Source organism: Camelus bactrianus, chromosome 12, assembly GCF_048773025.1.
Source record: "Camelus bactrianus isolate YW-2024 breed Bactrian camel chromosome 12, ASM4877302v1, whole genome shotgun sequence".
In the NCBI taxonomy this organism is placed as follows: domain Eukaryota; kingdom Metazoa; phylum Chordata; class Mammalia; order Artiodactyla; family Camelidae; genus Camelus; species Camelus bactrianus.
The window spans coordinates 34,906,861-34,927,263 of NC_133550.1; the positions used below are offsets into that span (position 1 = coordinate 34,906,861).

The 20,403-nt window shown below is 38.1% G+C and overlaps 1 protein-coding gene across 2 annotated transcripts in view; it reads right to left on the reverse strand.

Moving 5' to 3' along the window:
* Positions 1-20,403, reverse strand: part of ANO4 (anoctamin 4) — a 263,479-nt gene that overhangs the window by 12,849 nt on the left and 230,227 nt on the right. For both annotated transcript variants that reach the window (XM_010962817.3, XM_074375230.1), the window contains 3 exons: positions 14,942-15,094; positions 13,698-13,845; positions 7,830-7,949 (listed from right to left, as the gene is read on the reverse strand). In XM_010962817.3, the coding sequence (XP_010961119.2) occupies positions 7,830-7,949; positions 13,698-13,845; positions 14,942-15,094 (421 nt within the window). The remainder of the gene's footprint in view (positions 1-7,829; positions 7,950-13,697; positions 13,846-14,941; positions 15,095-20,403) is intronic.

The window sequence follows — 20,403 nt, forward strand, 5'->3', positions numbered from 1 at the left end:
CCATGAGCATGAAATATCTTTCTATTTATTTGTGTCTTCAATTTATTTAGTCAGTGTCTCATACTTTTCAGTGTACAGGTCTTTCATCTCCTTGGTTAAATTTATTCCTGGGTATTTTCTTTTTGATGCCATGGTAAATGGGATTATTTTCTTAATTTCTATTTCTGTGAGTTTGCTATTAGTGTATAGAATAACAACTGATTTTTGTATATTGATTTTGTATCATGTGACTTTAATGAATTTGTTTTAGTTCTTAACTGCTTTTTGGTGGAGCTTTTAGAATTTTCTGTATAATATCATGTCATCTGTAAATAGTGACCATCTTACTTTTCCCTTTCTGATTTGGATACCTTTTATTTTTCTAGCCTAGGACGTCCAATACTGTGAATAAAAGCAGTGAGAGTCTCTTTATCTTGTCCCTTATCTTAGAGGAAAAGTCTTTAGTTTTTAATGTTTGAGTATGACATTAGCTATGAGCCTGCCACATGTAGCCTTCATTATGCTGAAGTGTGTGTGTTCACTCTGTACCCACTTTGTTTTCCTTTTTAATCAGAATCAATGTTGAATCTTGTCAAATGCTTTCTGTGCATCTACTGAGAAGATTGTATGATATAAACCTTTTTTAATTGAAGTGTAGTTGATTTACAATGTTAGTCTCAGGTGTACACAAAGTGATTCAGTTATACATATACATATATATGTATTTTTTCTTTTCAGATTCTTTTCCAATATGTTATTATAAGAAATTGAATATAGTTCCCTGTGCTATACAGTAGGCCACTGTTGTTTATCTATTTTATATACAGTAATTGTGTCTGTTAATCCCTAGCCACTAATTTATCCCTCCCGACCCTTTACCCTTTGGTAACCACAGTTTGTTTTCTGTGTCTGTGAGTCTGTGTTGGGTTTGTAAATAGAATTTGTATCTTTCTTTTTTTAGATACCACATGTAAGTGATATCATGATATTTGTCTTTCTCTGTCTGACTTACTTTACTCAGATGGAACTAGAGATTATCATACTATGTTGCTGCAAATGGCATTATTTCATTCTTTTTAATGGATAAATAATATTCCATTGTATATATTTACAACATCTTTATCTAGTCATCTGCCAATGAACATTTAGATTGTTTCTGTACCTTGGCTATTGTAAATAGTGCTGTGAGCACTGGGTGCATGGGTCTTTTCAAATTAGTTTTCTCTGGATATATACCCAGGAATAGGATTGCTGGATCATCTGATAAGTCTATTTTTAGTTTTTTAAGGAACCTCCATACTGTCCTCCATAGTGGCTGCACCAATGTACATTCCCACCAACAATGCAGGAGGGTTCCTTTTTCTCCACATTCTCTCCAGCATTTATTATTTGTAGACTTTAGAATAATGGCCATTCTGACTGGTGAGGTGACACCTCATGGTAGTTGTAGTTTTGATTTCCATTTCTCTAATCATTAGCAATACTGAGCATCTTTTCATGTGCCTGTTGGACACCCTGATGTCTTCAATGGAGAGACGTCTATCCAAGTCTTCTACCCATTTTTGGATTGGATTGTTTGTTTTTTAAAAAATATTAAGCTGTATGAGCTCTTTGTATATTTTGGAAATTAGTCCCTTGTCAGTAGTGTCATTTGCAAATATTTTCTCCCATTCTGTAAGTTGTCTTTTCATTTTGTTTATGGTTTCCTTTGCTGTGCAAAAGCTTTTAGGTTTAATTAGGTCCCATTTGTTTGTTTTTGCTTTTATTTCGTTTAGGAGATGAATCCAAAAAAATATTGCTGAAATTTATGTCAAAGAGTGTTATGCCTGTGTTTTCTTCCAGGTGTTTTACAGTATCTGGTCTTACATTTAGATCTTTAAGCCATTTTGAGTTTTGTTTTGTATATGGTGTTAGAGAATGTTCTAATTTCATTCTTTTACAGGTAGTTGTCCAGTTTTACTAGCATTACTTATTGAAGAGACTGTCTTTTTTCCACTGAGATGATTTTTTGATTTTCATTCCTTTATCTTGTTAATGTAGTGTAGCACATTGATTTGCATATATTGTATGCAAATCCTTGCATTTCTGGAATAAATCTCACTTGATTATGACGTATGATCTTTTTAATGTACTGTTGAATTCAATTGCTAATATTTTGCTGAGGATTTTATGCATTTGTGTTCATCGGGGATACTGGCCTGTAATTTTTTTCTCTTATGGTGTCCTTATCTGGTTTGGGCATCAGGGTAATGCCGGCCACTTAAAATGAGTTTGGAAGCATTCCCTCTTTTTGTTAACAAGTTTGAGAAGGATTGATACTAATTCTTTAACTATTTGGTAGAATTTACTAGTGAAGCTTTCTGGTCCTGGCCTTTTGTTTGCTGGGGGTGGAGGAGGCGGCTTGATTACTGATTCATTCTCCTTACTAGTATTCAGTTGGCTCAGATGTTTTTTTTCCTGATTCCTTCTTGGTAGGTGGTAGCTTATGTTTCTATGAGTTTTTCCATCTTTTTTAGGTTGTCAAATTTGTTAGTATATAATTATTCATATAAGTCTTTTATGATCCTTTGTATTTCTGTGGTATCAGTTGTAACATCTCTTCATTTTTGATTTTGTTTACGTCCTCTTTGTTTCTTGGTGAGTCTGGCTAAAGGTTTGCTTATCTTTAAGAGAACCAGTTCTTAGTTTCATCTTTTAAATTGTCTTTTTAGTTTTATTTCCACTCTGATCTTTGTTTCCTTTCTTCTACTAATTTTGGGCTTTATGTTCTTGAGGTGTGAGTTAGGAAATAAGAAAGATCTCAAATAAACAACCTGAGGTAGGCATTTATTGCTATGACCTTCCCTCTTAGAATTGCTTTTGCTGCATCCCATATGTTTTGGTATGTTGTATTTTCATTTTCAAATGTCTCAAGGTATTTTCTGATTTCTCTTTTGGTTTTTCTACTCACTGGTTGTTCAGTAGCATGTTGTTTAATCTCTGCATATTAGTGAATTTTCTGGTATTCTTCCTGTAACTGATTTCTCATTTCATACCACTGTGGTGAGAAAAGATATTCAGTATGATTCAATCTCTTTCAATCCTTTAAAATTTATTACGACTTGTTTTGTGACCTAACATGATCTATCCTGGAGAATGTTCCATGTGCACTTGAGAAGATGTGTGCTTTTTTTTTTCTTTTCACTTTTTAAATTTAAGTACAGTTGATTTACAGTGTTTCTGGTGTACAGAAAAGTGATTCAGGTATGCATGTATATACATATATTCTTTTTCAGATTCTTTTCCATTATAGGTTATTACAAGATATTGAATATAGTTCTCTGTACTATACAGTAGGTCCTTGTTGTTACTCTATTTTATATAGAGTAGTGTATGTATGTTAATCCCTCCACTGCTTTCCCCTTTTGTAACCATAAGTTTGTTTCCTATGTCTGTGAATCTATTTCTGTTTTGTGAATATGTTTATTTTTATTATTTTTTAGCTTCCACACATAAGTGGTATCATATGATATGTCTTTGTCTGACTTACTTCACCTAGTATGATAATCTCTGGGTCCATCCATGTTGCTGCAAATGGCATTATTTCATTCTTTTTAAGGATAGGTAATATTCCATTATATATATATGTGTGTGTGTGTGTGTATTTATATATATAAAAAAATCAGCGTATTTCTCCATTCATCTGTCAGTGGGCATTTAGGTTGAGAAGGTGTGCATTCTGTTACTTTTTTTTTCTTTTATTTTATACAGTTTTTAAAGGTTACACTCCATTTACAGTTATTACAAAATACTGGCTCTATTCCCCATGTTGCAAGATATATCCTTGTAGCCTACCTTATACCCAATAGTTTGTATCTCCCATTTCCCAAACCCAATACTGTTGCTTTTGGATGGAATGTTTTGTACGTAATCTGTTAAGTCTTTCTGGCCTAACGTGTTCTTTAAGACCAATGTTTCTTTACTGGTTTGTTTTTTTGGATGATTAAGTGTGAAAGTACTCTTGTGTTGCTGTCCATTTCTCCTTTTAGGTCTGTCCGTATTTGCTTTATATATTTAGTGTTCCCATGTTGGGTATGTTCGGAAGTATATTCTCTTGTTAGATTGACCCCTTTATCATTATGTAATGACCTTCTCTGTCTGGTACATCATTTGTTTTATTTTTGTTTTTACATCATTTGTTTTAATGTCTATTTTGTCTGATATAGGTATGGATACTCCAATTTTCATTAGATTTCCATTTGGACAGAATACTTTTTTCTATCCCTTCATGTTCAGCCTGTGTGTCCTTACACCTGAAGTGAGTCCTTGTAGGTAGCATGTAGATTGGATCTTATATATATTTTTAATCCAGCCACTCTGTCTTTCAATTAGAGAAGTTAGTTCATTTAAATTAAAAGTAGTTATTGATAAGTATGTACTTATTTCTATTTTGTTCATTGCTTTCTGGCTGTTTTGTAGTTTTTCTCTGTTCCTTTCTCCTTCTCTTGCTTTCTTCCTTTTGGGTTATGCTTAGATTCTTTTATCTTCTGTGTATCTACTATAGGTTTTGCTTTGTGGATAGCATGAGGCTTACACATAACAACTTGTATTGATAACAGTCTAAGTTGATAACAACTTCAGTTTGATTGCCTTCTAAAGCTCTCCTTTACCATGTTTTATGTTTTTTACTTCATAACCTACATCTTCTTAATCTTGTGTATCCCTCAACTGATTATTGTAGTTAATTATTTTTTTCTACTTTTGTCCTGTAACTTTTACACTAGCTTTGTAAGTGATTATTCTAGTATCTTTTCTGTGTTATTTCCCTTTACCAGGGAGATTTACAGTTTCATCTGTTTTCTTGTTACTATTTAGTGACCTTTGGTTTCAGCTCAAAGTCCCTTTAACATTTCTTATAGGGGTGATGAACTCCTTTAGCTTTTGCTCATTTGGAAAACTTTCAGTTCTGAAGGATAACATTGCTGAGTTGAGTATTTTTGGTTGGCAGTTTTTTTCTTTCAGCCCTTTGAATGTATTGTGCCACTCCCTCCTGGCCTGCAAAGTTCCTGCTGAGAATCTGTTGATAATCTTAGGGGGTTCCCTTGTACAGTAAAACTTTGGAGATAATTGTGGGTTCAGTTTTAAACCACTGTCATAAAGTGAATATTGCAACAAAGTGAGTCACATGAAATGTTTTGGTTTCCCAGTGCATGTGAAAGTTAAGCAGTGTACGATGTACACTGTATTATATGGCAGTATAATATTTTTGCTCTATACTGTACATACTCTATTATGCTGTAGTCTATTAAGTGTGCAATAGCATTATGTCTAAAAATGTACTTAATTTAAAAATACTTTATTGCTAAAGAATGTTAACCATCATCTGAGCCTTCAGAGTCAATCCTTCTGGTGGAAAGTCTTGCCTCAATGTTAATAGCTAATGACTGATCGGGGTGGTGGTTGCTGAAGGTTGGGGTGGCTGTGGCAATTTCTTAAAACAAGACGACAGTGAAGTCTGCTGTATTGAGTGACTCTTCCTTTTATAAATGATTTCTTTGGAGCATGAAATGCTGTTTGGTAGCATTTTATCCACAGTAGAATCCTTTGAAAATTGGAGTCAATCCTCTCAAACCCTGCTTGCTTCTCTTTCAACTAAGTTTATGTAATAGTCTAAATTCTTCACTGTCATTTTGACAATCTTCACCAGTCTATTCTATCTCAAGAAACCTTTTTTGCTCATCCCAAAGAGAGAACTCCTCACCCATTCAAGTTTTATGACGATATTGCAGTTATTTCAGTTGCATCTTTAGGCTTCACCTCTAATTCTAGTTCTCTTGCTGTTTCCACCACATCTGCAGTTGCTTTTTCCACTGAAGTCTCAAACTCCAAGTTATCTTCGGAGGTTGGAATCAACTTCTTCCAAACGTCTGTTAATGCTGCTATCTTGACCTCTTCCCTTGAATCATGAATGTTCTTCCAGAATGATGAATCCTTTCCAGAAGGTTTTCAGCTTACTCTGCCCAGATCCATCAGAGGAATCACTATCTATGGCAGCTATGGCCTTAAAAGAAAGTATTTCTTAAATCATAAGTCTTGAAGGTTGACATGACTCCTTACAGGGGCTGCAGAATGGATGCTGTGTTAGCAGGTATGAAAACAACACTAATCTCATTGTGCATCTCCATCAGAGAGCTCTCGGGTGACCAGGTACATTGTCAGGGAGTAGTAATACTTCAAAAAGAATCTTTTTTTCTTGAGCAGTAGGTCTCAACAATAGGCTTAAAAATATTCAGTAAACCATGTTGTAAATAGATGTGCTGTCATTCAGGGTTTGTTGTACCATTTATAGAGCACAGGCAGAGTAGACTTGGCACAATTCTCCAGAGCCGCAGGATTTAGGGAATGGTAAATAAGCACTGGCTTCAACTTACAGCTGCATTAGCCCCTAACTAGAGAGTCAGCCTGCCCTTTGAAGTGTTGAAGTGAGGCACTGACTTCTCTTCTCTAGCTATCAAAGTCCTAGATGATCATTTTCCAATATAAGGCTGTTTCATCTACCTTGAAAATGTACTGCTTAGTGTAGTCAGTTTCATTAGCTACCTTAGCTAGATCTTCTGGATAACTTGCTGCAGCGTGTTGTGGGGGCTGTTTCTTTCCTTAAACCTCATGAACCAACTTCTGCTGGCTTCAAAGGTTTTTCTGTAGCTTCCTCACCTCTCTCAGCCCTGATGGAACTGAGAGTGAGGGCCTTGCTCTGGATTAGGCTTTGGCTTCAATGAATGTTGTGGCTGGTTTGATCTTCTAAACAGACCACAAAAACTTTTTTCAGATCAGCCATAAGGCTGCTTCACTTTCTTATCATTCATGTGTTGACTGGAGTAGCACTCTAAATTTCCTTCAAGAACTTTTCCTTTACATTCACAACTTGGCTTTCAGCGTACCTCGGCTTTCAATGTGTCTTCCTCACTAAGTTTACGCATTTCTAGCTTTTGACTTAAAGTGAGAGACATGTGACTCTTCCTTTCACTTAAACGCTTAGAGGCCACTGGAGGGTTATTAATTGGCCTAATTTCAATACTGCTGTGTCTCAGGGAATAGGGAGGCCCGAGTAGGAGAGAGACGGGGAAGCAGCGCGTCAGTGGAGCTGTCAGAATACATACAATATTTATCGATTAAATTTACTATCTTATATGGGCGTGATTCATAGCATCCCAAAACAATTATAATAGTAACATCAAGATCACTGATCACCACAACAAATATAATAATAATGAAAAAGTCTGAAATATAGTGAGAATCCCCAAAATGTGACACAGAGCCATGAAGTGAGCAAATGCTGTTGGAAAAATGGCACCAACAGACTTGCTCAATGCAGGATTGCCACAAACTTTCAATTAAAAAACACAGTATCTGCAAAGCACAATAACTTGCAGTGCCATAGAAATTGATACAACATTGTAAACTGACCATGACTCAATTTAAAAAAAAAAGAAAAAAATTGAAGTGCAATCAATTGAGATATGCTAATACGTAACAAGTTGTTTTTCTCTCGCTGCTTTTAATATTCTCTCCTTGTCTTAACTTCGACCCTTTAATTAAAATGTCCTGATGTGGGCCTCTTTGGGTTCCTCTTGTTTGGAACACTATGGGCTTCCTGGATCTGGATGTCTGGGTTTCACCCAGAGATTCTGTCTTAATTGGCCAGTGTCACAGCCTGGTCAAGAGGAGACGTAAAAATTCTCCAGGGGAATCTGAAGCATAATCAAGATTGAGGACCACTGCTGTAAACCTACTCAGTTGGAAAGAGCTATCTGAGCGACACGTCCCCACGCCCGAGACAGCCCAGCTTAGGCTAAGAGCGCCACGCTCACCTACAGTACTTGAGAGGAGTCCCCGAGAACTCACTGCCATCAGACTCAGGCTCAGATCGGTTCTCAAAGTCAGAAATTCGAAACACAGACAAGCTGGCATTCACGTAGCCGACCATACACCTGAAAGAGTAAACACGTTCTATTAGAACTCTGATCACCTCTGCATCCAGTTCACCGAAGGCTCTACTTCCTCGTTCTTGGGGTTGTAGGGCCTTACCCAGCCCTGCCTTGTCACAAGCACTCACAGTGTACTGAAACATCCTGCGTATGTTCAATGAGGACCAAATCATTTCTTTTGTTCTCATCCTTTCTGTGCAGAATCGTCAGGCGGACATCGCTATCCAAGTCCATGCTTTCCCTTTCTCTCTGTGGTGCCCTGTACTTAATTCACAGTTGCCACATAGCTTACACCGGAGTTGGCTGCATGTCTTCTCCTTTGCACTGTAGTGGCTTTTTTGGATCAGAAGAGGTGTCAGATATTTTTGTATCCTAGGACACTCTCAAGCAGTGTAGGAAGACAGTAAATACTGAACTCAATTGATTTGATGAGAGGAAAATTCAAGTGCCAGAGATTCTATCGAGGTCTTGAGAATGGATCAGGAGTAAAACTATGGCCTGAAGCTCCCGGGGTCGCACACCTCTTGAGGACATGGCTCTCATTCTGTGCTGAGGGTCAGCATGTTACTGTACAAAAAACTTGGGCTTTGGGGTCAGATTGTAGCTCTGCTGCTTCCTAGCCATGTAATCTCGGCAAATTATGCAACTCCTTTAAGCAACGAAAGCACCCACCTCATAGGGTCACACGTGTAAAGCAAGTGTGATATAATGCTTAGGCTACAGCAAGATCTTAATAAAGGAGTGGCTATCACTCATTTATGTCATGCACCTAGCAGGAGGTCAATAAGTAATTATCAATTGAGTGAATAAATCAAGGCCTTCAAACTCTCCTCATTAACATGTACTGTGTGATCATCAAGTTGCTGAACACCAAACCCAAATGAGGACACAAACATAGCTCTGATTCTGTGTGTTGTCTTGCTCAAGACAATTTACTGGTTTTATTGTGGCCTTAAAAGAAATGAACCAAGCAGAAAGGACCCATTTGTCAAGTCACTCATGGGTGAAACAAAGGGTCAGTGTGAGTGTGTGACATGCCCTACTCCCACTGGCAGGCCTCCCCATCACTCCTTGAAGAGTAATTTGAAATGATTTCCCCCTCATCTGCAAACTGCCTAGAACATGCCATGAGCACAAATCAGGGCCTTGATGAGGGTTAGCTGTCACAGAGAGGGGCCAGTTCTGTGAAATACAGACTACAGCAGGGGCTTCTCAGGAGCTGAGACTTGAAAGAGAAAGGAGAAAGGAGCTCTGGAAACTGGCAAAAAAAACAGGCTCCGCAGGGAAATGGAATATTCATGACTACTCCTACACTCTTCTCTCACAAAGCAGCCCTGAGCTTTACCGAGATTAAAGCTGCTGTCTAATGGCTGCTCAGTTTAAAAAACTCAGTTGAGAACCTGAATTTGAATGAAATACCTGTCTCATGGGCTAAACACCTTATCCTCAAAATAAAGAGGATACACCATTGATCTATTTATTAAGCATGTTCATGTGATGTCAATCATAAATTCAGGTTGAAACTGGTTTTAGTGGGTGTGTACTCCTTCTGGGTGCAAAGCATTCCACACGGAGCTACTACGTACATACATAGTCATGACAAGATGGACGGGATAGCTCAGTGGTAGAGTATTTGCTTAGCATGCACGAGTCCTGGGGTCAATCCCTAGTAGCTCCACTAAAAATATTAAAAAATGAATAAACCTAATTACCATCCTCTCCCCCTCCCCAAATATCTAGTTGTCAGCTGTGTCAGTCCTCTTTCCATAACATTTTCATAACCGGGGAAGAAGGGGAACTGCTAATACTGAACTGTCTAGGCGCTTCTCTAACTCTTTTCACTGTGGGAGAATCTTAGCTTGCCAACATCAAATAGCTAAGACCATCATCAGTTCAGGGGGATGAGGTTTCCCATGCGCTGTTGTATAACAGCACCCATGGATCGGCTCGGTGGCCTGCTGTTACAGCATAAAGACCGCAGGCAGCAGATTCTGTGTCTGTCACTCAGTTTGCTGGCAGGAGGTCTGTGCACCCTCCCTGTGACACACCACCAGCTCCAAGTGACAGAGGAAAGATGAGGCTACCCTGATGATTAGGGAGAAGTGAGAGGAATGAGGGGGAAAGTCTCAAATGAAGGATTTCCTGTGAATATAAAATAACGATATCAGTTTTCTTAAGGGGCTGGCAGGTGGCCTCTGAAGGCATTTTCAAGAAAGGAGATTCAGAAAATGTCTTATGGAAGGGTTAGCGTTGTTTGAATTAGAATGCATACCTCTTCCACATAACTCCTGAGAAGACCACGTTCATTTAAATCGAGAATTCTGGTTTTAAAACCATTGATTCCTTGTTGCTTCCCACCCTGTACTTTGGGGGAAAAGGATGAACTGGTGATGATTCTATCTGTTTCACGGAGAAGAGCAGAAGCAGAAGTGGATTTTTGAGTTTGCAGATTCCAGACCAAAATCACTGCAGTGTCTTTGAATTTTGCTGCAAATTTTGCTTTTCAGGTTTTAGTCATTGTGATTCAAATAGCATGGGGGTAGGACTGACAGGGTGAAAAGGCAAGAGGAAATTAAGATCTGATTTGTGCATTTAAAGTCAGACTTTAATAGATAGTAAATGACTTTATATATTAATTTATAAACTTACTTATAGGTAATAAATTAGGCTAATGAGATAAGAAGAAGGCGAACTTCTGACTTGTTGCAATGAAAATGTCAGATATGAAAAAGGAAGATTAGACCTCTGTATCATCAGCTTTATCTTAAATACAACTTTGCAACTGGTTATGGTGTTGATCTATTTAATTGTTTTACAGTTTATGTAAATATTTATAGTTCATTAAGATATTTGTGGTTCATGCTGTGAAAATTTGAGCACTGTGATCTTGATCAAGTCTCCAACTTTTTATGATATCACTATTTCAACAGGAAAAACAGCTTAATTTATATCACTAAATGAGGTATATTCCTCACAGTAATTCTAAGGCCTGCATGTGTCCTTGGAGGATGTTCCCAAGCTCTAATCCATGTCTAACAAAGTAGCAATTCCTTCATTGCATTCCTGAGGGTCTGGGATCAAACTGGTTATTTGTGCTTTTTGTTTGCTGATGAAAATTTTAACTCCGATTGTCAGGAAAATGTTACAATACACATCTTTAACTTTACTTCACAATTTCTGTCCTGATGTCTGCCCAGAGGTGATCTTAGTTCTCTAAGCTTTTTTCTAAAGGGCTCCTGGGAGGAGACCCTGAAAGAGGAAGTGACTTCGTTTTGCAAACAATGAACAATCTGATCATGGGCAACTGGAAAACAGAATGTCTTAAGAGCAAAGATGAAAACATTCGAAAAATCCTTGTGTATCCATTGTATGGAGACCATTGTCTCAAACCACAGTATTCCTTTCATGTACAGATCTGGCTGAAAAATGAGAATGTCTTCCCCACTGCGCCACTGAAGACTCGTTTACTGAGCATCTGTGTGAGAAGAGATTAGCTGGAATGCACAGCCAGGAGTAACTGGAGCGTGCTGTCACAGGGACAAGGGGCACGTGACCTGAACTGAACAACCCAGCATGGAGGAGTGAAATTCTCATCAACGGAGAAGCAAGGCGAAGGTGAAAGGTACGGAGGCATGGAGGTAGCCTGGAGTTTTGGAGAAAGGTGGTTGGTTTGGTTGCAGTACTTCTGATTTCAGGTCAATTTAAATTGAAATACGCCGTTTCCACAGCTAGAGTAAATCATAAGTGGGATTTGACTATGACTGCACACACTACTCCAAAAGCCTAGGTCATCTAAAATCTGACAACGCCGCTCCTCTATGAGTTCAGTCATCTCTAAAGCATTTCTAAATTGGAAAAAGAAAAAAACCTGAAAAGGATAATAGAGTAGCTGGCGGGGCAGAAAATAAGATTCATGAAGAAACATACAGAAATATAACTATTTGGAAACAAGAGAACGACCAATGGATTAGAAGATAAAAAATAAGATCTATAAATAGCAAAAGTGGCAGAAGGCTTTTAAGAGAAAGGTTGTTTTAAAAAAAAGGCCCAGAGAGCCCAATAAAACTGAATTAGGGAGGCTATTTAGATAAATTCTAATAACCATAAATACTGTCTTAAATCTAACAGGCTGTCAAAATTCTAAAGGTTTAATTTATTATCAAAAGCACATAAATGTTCCCACTTTATTTTTTCGGTTCCCTCCAGAACAAGAGAGGTTTCACCATATTTGAAGTCGGGGAAGAACTGAATTAACTATTGGGATTTAAACCCCAGGGAGTTGACTGTGAGGGGAGCTGGATAACCAGTGATTGGTAGCAGCCCACGGGCTGTGAGTGCAGGGTGGAGAGCCCCGGAAGAGCCTAGGACCTAGCTTCTCACAGCCTCCCACAGTTACTCTGTCTTGTGATCCTGGATTTAACTTCTCTTAATCTCTTTCTGCTCTTCAAAGTGAGGGTAATAATGCATGCCCCACTCCCAGCGTTGTTTTGAGAATCAAATACAAAACAATATTGAACAAAGTTAAGCTTTTTTAGGTTGAGTCAAACAGAGAATGTTAACGACAGTGACAATTAGAAAAGCAGGCAGAGTCCAAGTCTCCAACTCTCTCTTAAAAGGGGCTGGTGCGCTTGCTTAAAGTTGCCAGATCATTAGTGTGTAATGGCCCGATGGTGAGTGTAGTCAAGAATTTTATAGGAGCCTCCTCAAATAGCTGGATTGTAAGCCTTATCACATTCAGTTATCCATGCTTCAGAGCATTTATGTGGGATTAATAATGAAACTGGACCTAGGCTAGGGGTGCATGAATTCAGCTGACTTGATTTGGTGGCACTTTACTCCTTAGGAGCTCATTGAACTACAGTGGCTCTAGAGGATGAATTATTTTGGCTCAGATTAGTTGACCAGGTGGCAGGGCTGGTGGTCTGAATATGCAGTAGCCCAAGTGAGATGGTTTCCGGGGCACTGAAAAGACCTTATGTTCCCAACAGCCATTCCACTTTGACCTAAAGACATTTACATCCCACAATTAGATTATTTTGACATTAGTCAAATAGGGTTTCCCCATCTCCCCCAATTAAAGTATGTTAGGAGTTCTTATCTTTTTTTCTAAGGGTGTAGAAATGAAAGCTAGGGGACATGTTACAATTTTTCCCTAGGCTTTATCTGACCGGAAATACAGAGCCGTGGCTTTGTGAATCATTGAGGTGATGCTGCAGAATTGAGCTCTCATGGAACTAAGTTCACCCAGTTTGCCCGTGGTACTATAGACACCGGTCGAGCCAATAGCTGGGAAAGAATCATTCAGTTACTTAGCCTACAAATATTTGTTGAGTACCTTGTGGGTACCTGGCACATGGGTGCCCACTTCCCATGCAAAATTTGCAGAGTCTACATATAATGACACAGGAGGAAATCAGATTATAACTGTCCTCTTACAAATTCATAAAAATGGCATAACTCTGTACTAGATCATGGACCACTTTTTTTTTGCTACACACATTAACTGCTGTTCTCACAGTGGATTCCAGCTAAAACTTGTATGACTGCCCCCCACCCCCACTTAAGGAGATCAGGATGTGTTTTCTTTGGCCGAAAGTCTTATTAAATCATAGTTCCACCTCCCCCACTACAGGCCTTCTTGTCCTGGGCTTGTGTCCCCTGTACTCCGGGGAAGGCTTCTGTCTGAGTGTCCAGCACCACACAATGGCTAGGAAATGGGGAGATTCCATGATGGTTTTATGGCAGACTTACTTTTGCCCAGCTTCTCCTTGGCCCGCACAAGGTCCGTACTTATAAGCGTACACCAGGCGAGGGATAAAGTCAGATGTGATGGCTATGACAAACGCGTTTGTGATAACAGAGAGAATTCCAATGCCTTCAAGAATTCCATACCAAATTCCTATTCAAAGAGAAGTGCTGAATTAATTCCAGACACAACAGGAGAGATAATAAGTAAGAAAACAACTGGGTTAAGTAATTTTCAGTAGTCCTTTCATCTTCCCAAACACTGACGCTTGCAACCAGTAGTAAGAATTTGTATTTGCAAACACCTTGGCATTGAAGGGGTTTGTGTGGAAGTGCCAATGCTGATTTAAAAACTTGATCAGGTTCAGACATAGGTAGAGAATTCTGGTCAGTAGTAAGGCACCAAAACACCACATGATAAGATTGGCACACACAACGTCAAGTCTCCACAGGGCTGGGAGCAACTTAGGGGCACGTACAGGGTCCCTCCAGTTCATCTTTATGGGCCCAGTTCCTGATGCACTGACTGCCAGGGTGGATGCTCACTGAATGTATGTTTGTTTCATACAAAGGTTAAAAGACCACTGTGAGCCAAGTCTGTCCACACTCAAGTTGCTTCCACACACATTGACTGAGCACCTGCCTGCTCTATTCTAAGCACTGGACACAGAAATGAATAAAAGACAGTCTCTGATCTCAGGCAGCTCTTGAAAGGCTGCACCTGATTCAACACAGCATCTCTAGTCAAAAACCAAAGGCCATCTCTGCCTTTAGAAAAACTGAGTCATGGTTCATGCAACTCAGGAAACATTTAGGAAAGAGCAAAACAAAGTTAAGCAAATGGAAGGTCTACTTTAAAAAGGAAATGATTTATAGGAAATCAAGTTTTTAGATTCCAAAGTCTTAGAATAGAAATAATCTACTTGAGTGCAAATTCTCCAGCGCTGGAGATTATAAATTTCCAAATAGGCAGCTTTACTTCTTATCTAATATTATTATTTTTGGGGGAGAGGGGGTAATTAGGTTTATTTATTTATTTTTAGAGGAGGTGCTAGGGATTGAACCCAGGACCTTGTGTATGCTAAGCATGCACTCTACCACTTGAGCTATATTCCCCTCCTCTAATACTATTAAAAGCTAACAATCATTCTTTTGTAAGGTTTAGCTGAGTCATCTAATATGGGAACCATAAGTAAAAATCTTAAATTGGTAGCTGTTATATCTTTAAAACACCCCCAAGTCCAACTTACCTATGTCTTTGGCCCTTGAAGCCAAAGGTCGCCTCCACTGTGTGACAAATTTGTAAGCGTCGAGTCGAATTTCAATTATATTATTCAGTAAGGCCAGAAGTGGTGCTAGGGGAAAAGCTGCCACAAAGATAGTTGTGAATCCAAACTGAAGAACTAAAGAACAAAAAAAGGAAAAAGAACAAAGAGGGTCAGTTTTCCATTACTATTTTCAAAAGGATAATAATCTGAGTGTGTTTTCACCCATATTTTTCCTCAAAAGCACAGGGAACATATCTTCCTGAAAGATGGCCAGGACATTTGAAAATGAGGTACTCCCTGAGCCTGGAGGCAGTGGCATCCTCTCATAAAGGGAAGCAGGGCTCCTTGGAGAAATGTTTGATTCCAGAGCTATGGCAGGGAAAAGAAGATTAGCCTGAAATATGTTGTGGTGCCAGAAAGTTAGGAAGTGCTTGAAAAATGACGGGGACACATCAAGAGGACTCAGGACAAATGGGAAGGAGCTCTTGCTGGCCAAAGCTGCAACAGTTTGTACAACCACATCATGTTATTATTGGATTGCCACTCAAAGACTAACTATTCAGGTCCATACTGGTATAAGGCCTTATTCCAGAAAGTAACAAAACAATGACTAACACATACACCATTTTCTGTGTAACAGGCACTATTCTAATTACTTCATGTATTTTAACTCAGTTTTCACAACAACCCTATTATGTGGGTACTATTATTATCCTTATTTTTTAGGTGAGGAAACAGGCACAAAGAAGTCAAACACCTTGTCCAACACACATAATTAAGAAGCAGTTCTAACATGGATGACATGGTTCCAGAGTCCAAGTTCATTTACCTGACCTCTGTGATACTGCCCCCTCCAGGATGTCCCCATCTTGGTCACATTCATACTCAGTGCCTATGCTAAGTGGCTCTTCACCACCAATACACATAGGCATTGCCCTCAGTGTTTCCCTTGGTTCCATTTTAATCCTGACTTCCCTCTTTCCTTGGGGGAGTCCATCCACTCTCATGACTTCATTATCTCTCTGATGAGGATTCTCAGTTCTTTCTTTTTAACCCTGACTCTTCTCAGGGAATTTCTGGTTGTCTGCTGTTATGCTACAGAAGCAGCACTTTCCAAACCAATGTCTCAGTGTCATCCTTAAACTTGCTCCTCCTTTCACATCCCTCTTCCTTACCTCCCCTTGGAGCTATCATGCATAGAAACCAGGTGTTAACTAGCTCCGCCTTGAGAACCATTAGCTTCCAAGTCCCAACATTTAATTACCCTTCAAAAATGTCTCTTATTTCCCCATCCTCTCCCCTCTCCACAAATCAGACTCTGATTTTCTAACTGGCTTCTCTGCCTCAGACTTTGCTGTCAGTGTTTGTGGGTTAAAGCCTATCACCTTCTTACTGAAAATGTTTCAGTAGGTTCTCATTGCCTGAAGACTAACATTCAAGGGCCTTCCAAGCCTCATGTCCAAACATACCTCATGCCCCAGAGAGGTTTCCCAAACAATCCTCTACTCTGGTCACATTACATTTCGAGTTTTATGGAGTTATGTCATATACTTAGTGTTTCTGTTCATACTCTAGTAAAATTCTATTCTCCTTTCAAGGGTAAGCTCAAATGTGCCCTCTTCTGGAGTCTTCTATAATTGTAGTTAATTAATGCTTCCTCTGTAGCTCCCAAAACTCTGCTTACCATCATAGAACTTACTTTGTCCTGATTTTATGGCTCTTTGCCTGAATAGTATCAGGTTTTACATTCAAGTCTTTGATCCATTTTGAGTTAATTTTTGTTAAGTGGTGTAAGATAGGGGTGGTCCAATTTCATTTTTCTGCACCTTTTTTTTCCAGTTTTTTTCAGCGCCATTTGTTGAAGAAACTAGCCTTTCCCCACTGGGTATTCTTGGCTGTCTTGTTAAAAAATAGTTGACTGCATATGCAGCAGGGAGGGGGAGGCAGTACTTCTGGGCTCTGTGTTCTGTTCCAATGGTCTATGTGTCTAATTTTATGCCAGGACCATACTGTTTTTCTATTACTCTAGCTTTGTAGTATAGCTTGAAATCAGGAAGTGTTATACTTCCAGCTTTGTTCTTTCTCCTCAGGATTACTTTGTCTACTTGGGGTCTTTGTGGTCCTGTATATTTTAGGATTGTTCTATTTCTGTGAAGAATGCCATTGTGATGGAGATTATATTGAATCTATAGATGAATTTGGGTAGTACAGATGTTTTAACAGTATTCTTCCAATCCATGAACACGAGATATTTTTCCATTTGTTTGTGTCTTCTTCAGTTTCTTTTAGTAAAGTCTTGTAGTTTTTGTTGCACAGATGTTTCACTTCCTTGCTTAAATTTACTCCCTAGGTATTTTATTGTTTTTGATGCTATTGTTAATGGGGTATTTTAGTTTCTTTTTCAGATATTTCATTGTTAGTGTATAGAAATGCAACTGATTTCTTTATGTTGATTTTGTATCCTGCATTTTGATTAGTTCCAACAGTTTTTTGGTTGAGTCTTTGGGATTTTTGTATACAAAATCATATCATCTGCAAAGAGTGACAGTTTTACTTCTTCCTTTCTGATTTGGATGCCTTTTATTTCTTTGTCTTACTTACTCTAGCTGGGATGCCAGTACTATATTGAATTAGAGTGTTGAGAGTGGGCATCCTTGTCTTGGTCCTGATCTTAGAAGAAAAGTTTTCAATTTTCTCCATTGAGTATAATGTTAACTGGGAGTTTGCTTTATGTGAACTTTATTATGTTGAGGTATGTTTGTTCTGTACCCAATCTGTCAAGGATTTTTATCATGAAAGGATGTTGAACTTTGCAAATGCTTTTCCTGGATTTACTGAGATAATCATATAATTTTCATACTTCATTCTGTTAATGTGATATATTTTTAAACTTAACGTTGAACCAGTTTTGCACCCCAGGGATAAACCCCACTTCGTTGTAGTGTACAAATGTTTTAGTGCATTCTTGGATTTGGTCTGCTAGTATTTTGAGAATTTTTGCATCTATATTCATCTTTTCTGGTAGTTTTGACTGTTTATGTTTCACTTTTATCAGAGTTGTGTATTTTTATATGATATGATTAGCATCTTTTCATTTCAGCTTGAAGGATTTCCTTCAGCATTTTTTGCAAAGTAGGTCTAGTGCGGGGGAATTCCCTCAGGTTTTGTTTATCTGGGAAAGCCTTAATTTCTCCTTCAGAATGAAGGATAACTTTGCCAGATAATGTATTCTCGGCTGGCAATTTTTATCTCCCAGCACTTAGAATAAATCATTCTACTCTCTCCTGGACTGCAGGATTTCTGCTGAGAAATCCACTGACAGCCTAATGGGGATTCCTTTGTAGGTTACTTTTTTTTTTCCCCTGGCTGTCTTTAAGATTCATTATAATATGTGACAGTTTCATTATAAATTATAAAGTGTCTTGGAGAAGGTCTTTTTGCATTGAGATAGTAGGGTGTTCTTGTAGCTTTGTAGACTTGTATGTCCCATGTCTTCCCCAGGCTTGGGAAGTTCTCAGTCTTTTTTAAAATGAACTCTTCCCACTTCTTCCTTTCTTCTGGTACACCAATTATTCTTAGATTTGTCTTTCTGATTGAATCTGATAGCCTTCATAGGGTTTCTTCACTTTTTAAGCATCTAAGTTCTGTCTTCTTCTGACTGAATTATGTCTAAATTCCTATCCTCCAAGTCATTTATTCTTTCTTCCAGGTGGTCTGTCCTGTTACCTATGCTCTCTGCTGCATTCTTCATTTTATTTATTGAATTCTTCAGCTCCAGAAATTGTTTGGTTCTCTTTTATAATTTCAATCTCTTTGGTAAAGAACTCCTTCTGTTCATTAATTTTATTCCTGAGTTCAATGAATTGCCTTTCTGTGTTTTCTTGTAGATCAACGAATTTCTTCATAACAGCTATTTTGAATTCTTTATCAGTTAGATCATAATATTTTATGCCTTTGAATTGGGTTGTTGAATTATCATTTTCTTTTTGTAACACCCTATTTCCTTGATTTTTCAGTGTTTGACCATATGCATTTTTGCTTTCACACTTGAAGTAGCAAATACTTTCCCCAGTTAAGAATTTGTTTACTTTGTTTCCTTTGATAGGCTGTACACCTGGTAATTTTTACTGTAAGCTAGACATGTAGACTCTAGATCAAGGGTCAGCAAAATACAGCCTAAAGGCCAAATTTGGCCACCTATCTGCTTCTTTTCTTTTTTCACCTACCTGTGAGCTGAAGAATGGTTTTTATATTTTAAGTAGTTATATAAATACTTGTACAACCATTGAAAATATATCCTCAATCTTGTCTCTTGGGCCCCAAAGCCTAAATTATTTACTATCTAGCCCTTTAAGGACAAGTTTATTGATCTCTGCTCTTAGAGATATTCTTTTCTACCAGAAAAGGTTCCTCATGCTGCTCTTACGCAGCTAAAGAAGATGACTACTTCAATCCGGTCATGAGTTAAGTCTGGCTGGTACTGGGGTACAGTTTTCTTAAAGCTCAGCCCACCTCTTTGGCTGTGACTGAGAACACAGTGGGTCTTTATCTCAGCCCTGAAAGACCACCAGAGGCTCAGTTCTGACTGTGGGAGGCTTTACAGTTAGTTCCTTAGCCTCCTGCCCATCACACCTTCAAAATATTACATAATTAGAGATAAAGAAGGGCTTTCAATAAAGGTAAAAATTTCAAATCAACAGTAAACTAGAATAATCCTAAACTGTTTGCACTTAACAACACAACTTCAAAATACACAAAGAAAAGGCTGACAGAACTAGAAGGAGAATAAGTCCACAATCATACCTGGGAATTTTAACACCCTTTTCTTAGTAACTACTCGATGAAACAGACAAAGTTTAATTAAGAACATATAAGATTTGAACAACAGAATTAAACAGCCTTGCCTAATTGACACAACATAGAATATTACATTCAACAATTGCAGAATATACTTGAAGCACTTACCAAAACAGACAATATGTAGGGGCATAAAGTGAATCTCGACATATATAAAATGACTGAAACACAGAGATATCCTTTGACCACAGTGGGATTAACTTAGAAATCAATGTCAGAGGGATAACCAGAAAGTCTCCAAATGTCTTGATAGTAAACAACACATTTCTAAAAATAAAGGCAGAAAACAAACTAAAATGGTAATTAGAAAATGCCTTGATAATGAAAATATAACATATCAAAACTTATAGGATACAGCAGCTATAAAGCATTATTCACTGAGAGAATTACAGCTCTAAATGCCTAAGTTAGAAAACGAAAAGTTGAAAATCAATGATTTAAGTTTCCACCTGAAGATTTTTGAAAAAGAAGGGAAAATAAGGCAGGCAATAGAAGAAGTAGTGAATGAAAAGATTAATAGACCTCTAGCCAGATTGTTAAAGAAAAAAAAAGAGAAAAGTACAAGCTATGAAATTATAAATGAAAAG